Source organism: Tribolium madens, unplaced genomic scaffold, assembly GCF_015345945.1.
Source record: "Tribolium madens isolate multiple individuals breed KSU strain unplaced genomic scaffold, Tmad_KSU_1.1 Scaffold_96;HRSCAF=242;Tcas5.2_LG5, whole genome shotgun sequence".
NCBI classification, from domain to species: Eukaryota; Metazoa; Arthropoda; class Insecta; order Coleoptera; family Tenebrionidae; genus Tribolium; species Tribolium madens.
Genome location: NW_025401068.1, coordinates 12,324,139 through 12,337,354, shown reverse-complemented (window position 1 = coordinate 12,337,354; position 13,216 = coordinate 12,324,139). Strand labels below are relative to the sequence as shown.

The following is a 13,216-nucleotide window of genomic DNA, read 5'->3' as shown; positions in this document are numbered from 1 at the left end:
ACTGTGTTATAAGTGTTAAAAATTTAGTTTTTTTGTTATTTTAATGAGTTAATTTTAAATTTTTGTGAATTAATTTTTCATGTGTTAATTATACAGTGTTTCATTTTTATTGTTAGGTAAAAATTTAAATAGTTAATAGAATATTTAATTTTAAGATAAAAGAGTTTTGAAAAATGCTATGAAAAGGAGCTACACCCTCCTAAAAAAGGTACGTTTTTTAAAGGGTTTTTCCTAATATTTCAGAATAGATAAAATTACAAAATTTGGTACTTTTATATGTACACCCAAACAAATGCCAAATATCAAAATTTTTAATCAGGGGCGTCCTAAACGGTAAAACAAATTTAATTTTTAATTTTTATGCTGTTTATGGTCTGTAACATAAATTTTTAAACCAATTTTTACTAAAAATCCGTAAATTGTATCGGAAAAACACAAAAGACCTTTTTTAATGAAAAACTATGAAATTTTGTTGCTGAAAGTGGCAAGAAAGCACAGGCAAAATAGTTAGAGTAAATTTTTACCCTAATCCCATCTAGTTTAGGAAGCACCTAATTAAAAATTTCAACATTTTATTTTTGTACTTGTTTAGGTGTATAAAAGTTATCATCTGTAGCACATTTTGAAATTTTTTTCTAAAATGATTTCGGAAATATTGAAAAAAAAACTATTAAAAGAAGCACCCCTTGCGTAGCATTTTTCGATACCTATATGTTCATAGAAAATTTTTGTTTTAAAAATGAACATTCATCTCCTGTTGAAATTTGTAACAATAAAAAGTATTAAAAATTTATTTTATTTTTTGTTACTTTTGTGAGTTAATTTGTATTTTTTTATGTTTAATTAGGATCTCTTATTTCAATTTAAAATAAAAACGTGTACTTAGAGATTTTTGTTTTTTAATCCGTCTTCTTTCATTTCATTTTCATGGACCAACAAGTCAAATGTCAAATAATAAATGTCAAAATTTTTTGACAAATAGAATTTTTTAAACATTTTTTTCATGTTCCTGGTATCTTAAATTCTTAATATTTCAGTATTATAAATTTTTAAGATATCTGTCGATCTGTGTATTTTTCTCACTTTCAGTCTTTCTTTCAATCTTTTAAATTTCTACGTGTTGATTCTACCCATTTTTAATTTTTTTATTAAGCTTTGTATCCAATAAACTTTCACAATCTTCAATCATTAAATTATTTTTCTTTGCCCTTAAATATTTTAAGATCTTTAATTTTTCATTGTTTCTTTTTTCACTTCGTATTTATTCGCTTCAATCTTCACATTTTCCTTGATTTCTGTTTTTTGATGTTAATTTTTTACCATTTTAAATTAGCTCTGTTCAATGTTATTTGTGGCTTTCATTGGCAAAATGTTTGTACCTTTACAAAATAATTGTAGAAAAACATATACAAGATCATCAGTATCAATAAATAGACATAAAAAAAGGTCAAAATTTTTTGACAGATAGAATTTTTTAAACATTTTTTTCATGTTCCTGGTATCTTATCTTACTTGAAAATTTTCTCTGGGGCACCAGTTCTGGACCAAAAGCAGTTCCAAAACAAGAAATTCTAGACATTTTGAAATCGTGTTAATTACTTATTTTTGTCCAGACTTTCCCAAAGCAAAACAATTAGAATATTTTCGTATTTTCCTTGCCGTATAACTTGGCTTAACTTACCCCACCTTCCCCTACTAAATAATCATAGACTATTTCTATTTTTTTAATAAAATTTGCTTTTTTATTGGAAAGCAATGCAACTAAGACGAGTAAAATCCCCAGTAAGTAAAGTTTGTTTTTGCTCTTGATTTGAACCACTAAAAATGGAATCAACAAATTCGTCTAAGCGAAGATAAATAAATGTGGTAGATGCAAAGTAATAACAAGGTTTATTAATAGAACGTGAAGTTACATTACACAGTCAATAACAATGTTAAACTCTCAACTTGATGGAACTTTTGCACCAAACCCATATAAGAACCGAACCATTTCTAACGTCCTGAGACACCCGCACGCCTAAAAATTAATGGGCAAATTTAATATACAATTTAATATACAAGCAAAGCAACCATCAATTTCTACAAATGCACTAAATAAGGATACTTAAAGCCGCAAAAAAAATCAAATTGGAATACAACTCGTTTATTTTTAACTAAAGAGATATGTTTTCAACGAGTTTCTTTTCCTAAATCCGTTACGAACCGTTCGTTCGAGCGATCGAATTAGAAGAAGGGAGTTTAGGGGAGCCAAGTTTCGGGCTTTCTTTGTCTAAGCGCCAAACAACTTCCTGTGTGATGGTGCTTGACGCTCGATGTCTAAACGGCAAATTCCAAAACATGCGACAGGTGGCGGTAAGACATTTCATCATCAAATTTATCAGAAATTATGAAATTTCAATTATTCCAAACCAAAAAAATTTAAGATAAACAGAAATGTGTAAAAATATCCCTACAAACAGATTTGGAACAGTCCTGATGATAACGACTTGATGGGTGAAGAAACCCCAGTATTAAAAAAAACAAAAAACACACTTTGCAACATTAAGTGACATTTTTTTTAATTATGTTAAATATTTTGGAATAAACGATTTGAAGTCTTATTTCAGTACCTAAAACTTAGGTACTTACATACTGTTTTTTAGTTGTCGAATTTCAGGTGAACAGAAAGTATGAAACCAAACGTTTTTTGCTAAAACATTTTTTTTTGAAAAAACTAATTGATGAATGGTAAAGAACCATAAAAATGTAACGTTTCTCATAAATAAATTTTTTCAATTTTTGTTTTGTTTTGAGTTCTGCAAAATTTTATTTTTTTTTCAAATGCGGTAACCCACTGTAAAACCTTTTTTTTTATAAGAAAAATTACAACTACACATGTATATTTTATCCAATTTTTAGGAGAAAAAGTTTCATATTTTTTTAGAATGGCAACTTAGGTACCTAAGTTGCCATTCTAAAAAAAAAACGTAAAACAAAAAATCTCATTCGCAAAACATGATTTTTGTCCAATTCTATGTTTCTATGGTGTATTTAAGTTAACCTCTTATATTGCCCTTAATATACGGTCTTCTATAAAAAACGTCGTCAATCACAACGTATGTTATAAGCACATAAAATACTCTTATCTTGGCATTTTTTCTCTACGACAATTTGTGAATTTAGCAAAATTTCTGATTCAATTGTTATTTTAATACCTATACAGGGTGGGCCACAATCACACCCCAGAGAAAAATGGCATGTAAGGTAACATACCAGAAACATGGAAAAAAATGTTTAAAAAATTCTATCTATAAAAACTTAAAAGTTATATGAGAGTTTAAATTTTGCACTTTGATTCTACTATTTCTGTTCGAAAAATAATTTTCCAAGTTTTTTTGCTACAGGCTATTAGAAGAGGAAAAAAAGAAGCTGTATCCTAAATTGTAACTCTGTTTAATGTTATTTGTGGCTTTTATTAGAAAATTTTTTTGTACATTCAGTAAATAATTATAAAAAACATATACAATATCATTAAATACATATAACAAAATGTCAAACGTCAAAAAAAGGTCACAATTTTTTGACAGATAGAATTTTTTGAACATTTTTTCCATGTTCCTGTTTGCTCTGGGGCGTGAGTTCTGGCACCCTGTATAGCATTTTAATTTCATCCCACTCATTTAAATAGAGTTTTCAAACTATTTTTAGAGACACCATGTTATGTTACAATCTAAACAAATTTTTGTATTCTCTATTCTAGTTGACAAAAAATTGGTTTCCTATTTTTGAATATAACTCATATGATGCATATTTATACATTTTTTTCCAAAAAATGTTAGCACTTAGAAAGGAATTTTTTTTTCTGTACAAAACATTGAAAGTGTGTACTTGTTTTGTGTTATTTATGTACCCAGGTATGTAATGAAGAAATATTTAGTAAGGTGAATTACATTTTGTTTAGAATTAATTTGATAAATAAACTCGTTGAACTCAAATAATTAAATTTGTTTTTTTTTTTTTTTGAAAAATTTTATAAACTAACAATGAATGCACTACTAAATTTGAAAAAAAAAATTGTGGTATCAAATGGGTTAATTATTATTTTTTAAAGACCAACGATTGAAAAAATGGTTGGTTCCATACGTTTTGTTCATCAAAAAGACGTAAGAATAATAAAATTATTACACCAAATTACTTTCAAGAGAATTTAACATCAAATAGCATCCAAGTAAGTATTAATTAAAAATCCATAATCAATTTAATAAATAATCAATCACTATTATTAATTCAGTGTTTTTTAAATATTAAATAAGACTTCATTTTAGCATGAATAAAAAAAAAACGATTTATCAGAATTAACTAATTAAGTATTTTTTCCTTTTTGCAAGATTTGTTCAAAGATCCATAAACAACAGCTTTGATAAATGAGATTGGTAATTATCCATTCTTTCGGCAGGTTTTCTGAGGAAAGGTGAACAAACACATGCAAAATTTTTGCTCCCACCAAAATAAGATCAAAAAAAAACAATCTAATTCACAGCTTCATATTTATTCCAGTGTTGTATTCTTCATAAATTTCTTGCGAAAACCTGCCCCAAACAGATACAAATCAAATGTAAAAACTTGAAAATTTTGGTAAAAGCAAATCCGCACATAATACACCATTTTTGTCACTTTTCCAGGTAGGTACATCGAAAGAAAAAGAATAAATAGACAGCTACAGCACACAAATTCCAAAGTAACAGTATCGGCGATAATAATGGGCAGGTAGCAAGCTTGGGTTTCGTTAGGTAAGGTAAGGAAAAGGAATGAGACCAGTTCCGGACACCCACGGCCATTTCTGACCATTTTACTATTATTCTTTGAAGTAGCGACACGCAAAAAATATTCTTCTCTTTCATCGGAAAGAACGAGACAGCTTATGTTGGAAATTTGGCGCACAAATTCCAAGGTTAAAATCTTATATAGAAATTGGGGAATTTATGTGTTGCTCAACTGACAAATTAAATGAACGTTCTAAAAACCCACAAACTGAAATTAAATGAGTAATAATAAAAGACAGGTGCAAAAGTCCATATGGCCCCATTTTTGGCAAAAGCAATAGAATAAAAGGTCCACTCGAATAACTACTAATTAGCGACTTGTGTTCCAGGAAAAGACCCGGTAAATATAGGGTACATACACATAAAATACACTTATTTAAAATATCTGTTGCAACCGTAATACCGAATTTATTTCCGGGTGATGTCGTGACAAATATGGCAACGTTTCCACAATTCCAATTTTCAAAATAAACCCTCTTGTTTATCAATTAATTTATTTCTTAGAAGAAAAGTAAAAATTTAAAAGACTGCCAACATAATTATCAAAAAATAAAATAAATTATTTATATCCAACTTGATTCGTTTCTATTAGCATCTCGACAAAGAAAATTGAAAACAGAAACTCTATAAGGGTAGAAGCTTGAGGAATCGCCTCACTTTGGATCGATAACTAACAGCCTCGCCCTCGACCCTCGGCATATCGTCTCCAAGGACGCCCCGCTCCCTCTCTGACACAGATTTTCCCTAATAAAACCAAGAATCGCACCCTCGTGTCAAAAATTCAACTTTTCGATTTTGGCAAAAAAAACAAAAACAACAACGCAATAAAAAGCTCAAAACAGCTACTACATTTACATAAAAGCTAAATAATGTGGTAATTACATGTACTTACATCCATCCATTACCGACTTGCATTGAAGGCACGTCTGGAAAACCACCAATTGACCCCCTGTAAACAGTTCAATAAAAACGTACTTTTACTAACTTATTTAGTAATTATTTAATTTTATTGAAAAATGGTGAATGCAAATTTTAGAAATGTGGGAAGAATTAAACAGACTGGGGGCCTGTTTCAACCAACAAGCCACTTCCGAGAAGCAGTTAAGAGTCCCAAACATGTGCCTGAATGGCATTGACCACCTATCTGCTTATAGATTCAAACGCTACAGCTTAACCCAGGTGAAAATTCTACATTCTATAGCATACAATAAAATGGGATTTGATAAATACCACTTTTGCTTTGTAGCGTCACGATTCGCCGAAAATATCATTTTTACTTTTAATTATTCTTAAAAACTTACCTTTTTTTGCCTGAAGCTACTGACGGTTCCACAACCAGCGAAGATCCATTAAAATTAAAACCTGCAATAAATAATGGCATATGCAACGAGTGTTTTGTACAATTTTTTTCAATTTGTTTTTTTTTTTAAATAGAGAGGAGCAAAGCTTTAAATTTTGTATTTTCCATGAATTCATAAAATAAATCACAACATCATGAAGGCAGTTGATTCTTAATGACTGACGGCCGTTATAATCCTTAACGGACTTAACTTTTCATCTGTCATTTCACTTCCGTTAAATTCAAATAAGAAAAAGATATAAAATCGAAAAAATGATTTTTTTGAATATTATTTTCGCAAATGGAGAAATACTTCTATGGTAAAAATGGTAACAAATGTAACATTTATTTATAGTCAATGCCCAATATCTAAATTTGAGAGAAGCAAATATCGCCATTATAATTTAAATATTCAATTACTGAATTTGTATTTTTAAACAACAATTCAATATTTTCTTATCTTTTTCTGTGTTTGAGAACAAGAATATTTAATGTATTCAATAAAATTCAATCGTAAATTAATTTACGACTTCCAAGAACAAAAATTTTATTCATTTCTGATACTTAATCAAATCTACACAAGCAAACATAATGAACATTATCAATAAAATAAAAAATACTGATCTAATTAGTGTACAAAATAAAATAACAGTAAAGAAACGTAATAAAATGTTGCGTTTTTTATTCATTACAAACAAAAAAAGACATTTTTCTCCTGCTGGATTAAAACAGGTCATTTTTAATGTCATTTTTGAGAAAAAAATTTTTGTTACCATTCTCACTTTTAATCTTAGCTAAAATAAAAATAAAATTAAAGATAGGTACTTAAAAGTGTCAGTTTTGAGAAGCAAAATTGAAATTTGAACAGCAGCAAAGTAGTTAGAAAAAAATGGCCATTTTTAATTACAAATTTGGCAAAACTACAGAGAATGGACAAAGTTTTCTTTGCGTTTTTAAAACCTTGTTTTTAGCAATTTATTAACATCTTTTTCTGATGTCGGGTGTCAAAAGCCATTCTTTTTTGCTCACAGTGGCTAAAAAAAGTCAAGAAAAGCTAAGTTTGTTAACTTCGAAGACCATTTTACCATTTGGATGTCAAAAAAAAAAGTTCTAAAGTTCAATTTTTACGGCTTTGGGCCAGTTTTATAATCGAATTAAAAAGACTTTAAAGTTAATGTTGGTTTAGAATGTGAAATTTTTATCAACAATTCCGTAGTAAACAGCACATTTTAAACAACATTTACGTTCGATTATGAAAGTGGGCCTTAGACAAACTCATACAGGGTGTCCCAGGAAGTTGAAAAAGTCCATTAGTGACCTTCAAATGGCAAAATTAAAAAAAACATATATATAGGACATTGATAGAGACTAATCTAGTCCATCGCTTAAAATTATTTTCAACTATACAGCGTGTCTCAAAAATAAGTTACAATACAATCTTGTGGTTTTTTAAATGAAACACCATATGTTTCTTAGCGTTTTTGGATGTAGATTTTTATGACGATGTTTTTAAGCTGAACTTTTATTGGTCGATTTTGCTTAGTTTTAAAAATAAGAAAGGTTTTTTAACGAAAACATGCACTTTTAAAAATTTATTACACAAAAACCAGTAAATTGTCTTTCTAAAATTATTTACTTTTAGGTATTTATAATCAATAATTAAAAAGATATTTAACGTTAAACAAAAATTATTATTATTGTTTCAGTAGCCAAAAAGTGCACAGTTGCAGAAGAGATGGAAGAAATATCACTTAATAATCACGTTTGTGTTAAACTGAATCCATTATTCTTTACTTTTGCAATAAAATAATTCGAATTTCAATATTTATAACGACTTTTACAATCTCTGAATACATCAACGGATAAGTGATCCGTAGTGGAATTACTATGGTTGCCATAGTATCAACAATGCTCAGATATTCATAAGCATTCTTGTTACAATTAATATTAAATGTTAAATATCTTTTCATTTTTCAATTCTAGAAATTAAAAGTTTATTTTTTTAGATAGACAATTTATCAATCTATTAGATGCAAAAATAAAAAATAGGATGATCGATTTAATTTTTTTAAGTTATTTAACTTTTAACAAACTTTCTAATTTATTAATCTTTACAAATGTAAAACACTAAAAAATTGCTACAGCTTTAAATTCTGTACTATCTTCTTTGCAGAAGTAAGAAAAAAATTGTTCTAGCTGTCTTAGTTTTTGTGTAATAAATTTTTAAAAAGTACATCTTTCCGCCAATAAAACGTCTTATTTATAAAACTAAGCAAAATCGACAATAAAAGTTTATTTAAAAGGCTACGTCCAAAAATGTTTGGGACATGCTGTATGGATGAAAATAATTTTAGGTGATGCACTAGATTATAGTATTTATCAATGTCCTATGCAATTTTTTTAAATTTCACCGTTTAAAGGTCACTAATGGACTTTTTCAACTCTTTGGAACAACCTGTATATATGCAGCGTGATTCAAAAAGATCGTACAATCACTTGGGTGATTTTTTAAACCAATAAATTAGTCACAAAACTGTAAACCAAATTGTCGTACCAACTTTTCTTAGAAAACTATAGCTCTTCAAAAAGGCAAGTTTAATATTATATTTTTTTCTTAATTAGGAAGAGTAATTTTTTATTTTACGACATCAAAATATGCATCAAAAATAATTAAAAAAAAATTCAAAAATAAAAAGTAAAACGTGAAAAAACTGAAAGGGTAAAGTCGGCAACAATACATCAAAAATTTGTTAGTTCTAAACGTTTTAAATTATTCAGTACAGGCACAAGATGGTTCAAACTGTACTCAACGTTGCCAATATGTGCTATCTCATATTTTGAAACCACGCGGCGTAGAAAAAGCATCTATCACCATGTAGACGACCCTTTTGAATCACCGTGTATGTGATATACGCAATACTGATGCGTTTTTAATTGAGACAATTACAAAGATCACACAAGATTTTTCTTTTCATTGTTTTCAAGTAGAACACGAAAGTTTATATGAAAATGTTCTTGAGATGATTTTCATAAGTCTAAACATCAAACCTCACCTATCACATGTGTGTAAAATAGTATATTACATAACGAGCACGGAAAGTGATAAATAACGCACAAGCGGGAAAGTTGCGCACGAGGCGTTAGACACTTTCCTGCAAGTTTTGTACACTATGTTTCCTACGACCATAAATAATTTTTTTCTTACGAACATATTTTTTTCATAACGATTTATTTTTTATAATGGATACAAAAATACGTTGAATAACGATTTATTTTTTATAATGGATACAAAAAAAATACGTTGAATGAAAAAATACAAAACATTCGAGTGTGAATTGTGCGTTAGATTTCTAACACACAGTGCGAAAATAAATCGTACATGGTCATAGGAAAAAATAATTTTAATTGAAATTTTATCCTCATAACAGTGCAATCAATTGGTTTTTGTTTATAAAGTGGCAGCACTGACTATCAAGTTCAAACGTCATATTATTCAATGCTGCCAACTTGATGTCAAAGTCGCAGCCCACTGAGTTTGTGGCCAGTGGTGTAATAAACACGTGCAGTTGTTTACCGGAAGTCGAGTGTAAATTTTCGTGCGAAACCACGTGACGTTGTTTGGAATTTGTGGCGGGAATTTTTATACGTCGAAGGAGCGTTTCCCCCACCTTCGAAAAACCGGCTTTGTCACAGCGGAATGCATCTACCGGTCAGCCGGATTTGAAAAAAATCACCGTCAATCACCGTGCAGTGTCATCATCATCATCAACACCACCAACCACACTGATGACAGGTGACAGTGTCGCTGTGCTGTCAATTCTTACCGTTGAGTTTGTCGATGGCTTTGTCGGCGGACGACTGGTCCGGGCAGTCCACGAACGCATAACCTCCACGTTTCACCAAAATATTGGTACAAGACAAGTTTTGCTCGAGGAATAATTGTCTGAGGGCGTTCTCGTTCGTCTCCGTCGGTAAATTGCCGATGTACAGCTTGCTCATGGTTATGGGCGGGATCTTGGCACCTGCCGTCGTATTCATAGACACTTTTCTTTTCAAAATATTCACACTTTTTCGAAAATTCCGAGTTTCGAGTTGCCGAAACACGTCCGCCACCTCGTACAACAAACTTTTTTGACATGCGCACACTTGACCTCGTCGCAAACCGCGAAGATTGAATCAAAACACATGCCATTGGGTTGTGGATTGCACGTGACTAAACTGGAAGCCCATTGGTCGAAAATGACACTTTTCACTACAGACACGTGCTGATAACAGGCTCGGGACGCGAAATTACCACCCCCAGGAGGGCCTAATTGTGAACACGAATCGAAATCCGAATGAAAATTTTAACACAAATGGATTTGTGAATTGACAAAGATTTGTGATTACAAGATGGGCAAGGACGCGGCCCAGTCTTGCAACACACGGCGCCGTGGCTTAGTTGGTTAAAGCGCCTGTCTAGTAAACAGGAGATCGAGGGTTCGAATCCCTCCGGGGCCTCGTGAAACAATCCTTTTTTCTTTTAATTGTTGTTTTTTTTATAAATCCACAATTCTCTTTCTATTCTTTAGTAAAAAATTCTTGTTTTTCAATAAATAAAATCATGCGTTCAATTAAACTGATCAAGGTAGCCAGTAACTATGAAAATATGATATTAAATTGGCAACATTTTTTTACTTTACTCATTGTTGCCAACTCAATTTTAGATCAGAAATTTAATTTTGATGTTTTGCAAACGACAGAATTTTTGTATCAAAATTTTTCTTATATTACACGAAACACTATTTTCTTTATCTCTGTAAAATAGTAACAATCATGGGCGTCGTTTGAGGGGGGCAAGGTGGGTTATGTGCCTAAAACATTTTTTCAAAATAAGTTTAATTCAGTTAGCGGTAAACAATTTTTTTTCCAAATTTGTTGTGAAATGTCATTTTAGTGGTCAAATGTGTTTAATTTTATCACTAGTTATAAAATATGACATTATTTTATCACTAGTGTTAAAATAAACAAAAAAATGTCAAATGCCAAAATAATAAATGTCAGAATTTTTTGACTGATAGAATTTTTAAAACATTTTCTCCATGTTCCTGGCATGGACGTCGTTTGATAGTGGCAAGCTGGGGCATGTGCCCCCCCCCTGGAAGTTAGCCAATAATAATTTTTTTCGGAATAAATTTTATTCCGTTAGCGGTAAACTATTTTTTTTCCAATTTTGTTGTGAAAAGCAACCATTGTGATATGTCATTTTAGTTGTCAAATGTGTTTAATTTTATCACTAGTTATAAAATATGACATTATTTTATCACTAGTGTTAAAAAGTGTGACATAAAGAAAACAAATAACACTATTTTCATAGCAACGCCACGACCTAGTATGATTTTGGAAAATTATTGAAATCACAGATTTTAAATTCGAATTTGATGCCTATGCTTTTCACAACCAAATTGGAAAAAATCTTGTATAAAACACGATTCAAAATGGCTGTTTTTTGCATACGTCTAGTAAAAAACACGCTCATTTTGCTACTTCTTTTTTTTAAACATTTTTTTAGTAACATTTTTTAACTTTTTTATCATAGACGATTTTGGTTGAGAAAAACGAAATTTAAAACTTTTATTTCTTTAATTTTTTTATTTCTATTGATTATTGTTATTTTGAATGTATTTTGAAAGAGTTTTTATTTTATGTTTTGATTTCCAAGTGTTACATTTTTCTTAGTATTTATTAGTTCATGTTATTTACTGATTTGTGTTATTTTATGATTAACTTTTATAAATTTTATATTTCTTTATTTTTTATATTTTTTTTAACTTATGGTTTTAGAGATTCCTGTCTTATGGTTTTATTTATAATTTCCGTTAAAAAAAATGGTTTTATGTTTCTATTATGTATAACATATTTTTGTGTTTGCAATAAAATATGTATTTTTAAACTGCCCCTCTTTAAAAAAAAATGTAACGACGCCCATGGACTAACAATTGTGTTGGTAATGGAAATTGAAGTCTCTATCTGTCAATAGTGGGTGTTGCCAACATAAAAAATTCGTTTAATTTAGTGTTGTCAAAAAATTATTTATAATTTTGAGTCGATACAAAGAAGTTCGTTGATTATGAATCGCCTATTGGTGTTTCAACGTATTCTTTGGCGTATTAGTGTGTCGCACAATAATATTCAGTGTCAAATAAACATAATAGCGTCCTGATTAGATCAGTATGCAAGCGACCGGTAGAAAGAAGGCATTTACAAGTTATTGTCATATTTTCTAACGTTTATTAACGTCCTAACACATTGTGAAACCTGATCTGAACACGAATTAGATGGACACTCACTCCTTACGTTCATTTCTCATAAGAGCCATAATGTCGCAAAGTATGCGACCAGAAAACGATGCTTTAAAAACTTGTTTTGATTTTTGGCGATAACAATTGGTAGATGTGATGGCCAGTTCCGGTTCCGGCATAATCTCACCCCATTGTTGATTTAAAAAAAATCACAGAGACAGATCGCGGGGCTTCTGTATTTCCAGTCAGATTTAATCCAAACGCAAAACTACCGACCACACTTTTATTTAAAAAAAATCCTTTTAAAATATCTTGATTTTTTGGTGACATTTTGATGACAACATTTTTTTTTTAATTTATTGTACAAAAACTAAAAGTCGTACAAAAATAACATTGGGACAACAAAATAATTGAATGCTACAAACTTCTTGTCGCGAATTGTAATCATAAAGGTAAAAAAAATGGGCAAGTTTGTTAAAAATTAAGTACCTAAAAAAATGAAATGAAATTAAACTGGTTCAAGAGATTATAAAAGCGGCATAAATATTGAAATTTCAATTGTTTTATAAATAAAGAATCTTGGATACATTTGAGTGCAAAAAACGCAAATTGTCAAATTTCTCAGAGATTTACATAATGTGAAAAAGGTTGTTTCCAAAAACTGGCATTTATTAACAGGCCAAATTACATTAGAAAAAAATCAAATTGCGTTTTTTTGCACTCAAATGTAAATGTGATTATTGAGGGATATTTTATCCAAATAATAGTTTTTTTACGTTTAAACTTAAATATCT

General features: G+C 29.8%; 1 protein-coding gene and 1 non-coding gene across 5 annotated transcripts in view; one reads left to right on the top strand and one right to left on the bottom strand.

Moving 5' to 3' along the window:
- Positions 1–10,287, bottom strand: part of LOC123013567 (insulin-like growth factor 2 mRNA-binding protein 1) — a 44,737-nt gene extending 34,450 nt beyond the window's left edge. For 3 of the 4 annotated variants that reach the window (XM_044412173.1, XM_044412174.1, XM_044412175.1), the window contains exons 1-3: positions 9,966–10,287; positions 6,104–6,164; positions 5,695–5,751 (exon numbers count right to left, since the gene is read on the bottom strand). In XM_044412173.1, coding sequence (XP_044268108.1) covers positions 5,695–5,751; positions 6,104–6,164; positions 9,966–10,179 — 332 coding nt within the window. In that variant the 5' untranslated portion in view covers positions 10,180–10,287. Of the gene's footprint in view, positions 1–5,694; positions 5,752–6,103; positions 6,165–9,965 lie in introns of those variants that run through there. The other variant, XM_044412176.1, reaches the window with a different exon arrangement.
- Positions 10,288–10,567: 280 nt separating this feature from the next.
- On the top strand, positions 10,568–10,641 carry Trnat-agu. The gene has a single exon. It is a non-coding gene; the product is annotated as a tRNA-Thr (tRNA).
- The last annotated feature ends 2,575 nt before the right edge of the window (positions 10,642–13,216 follow it).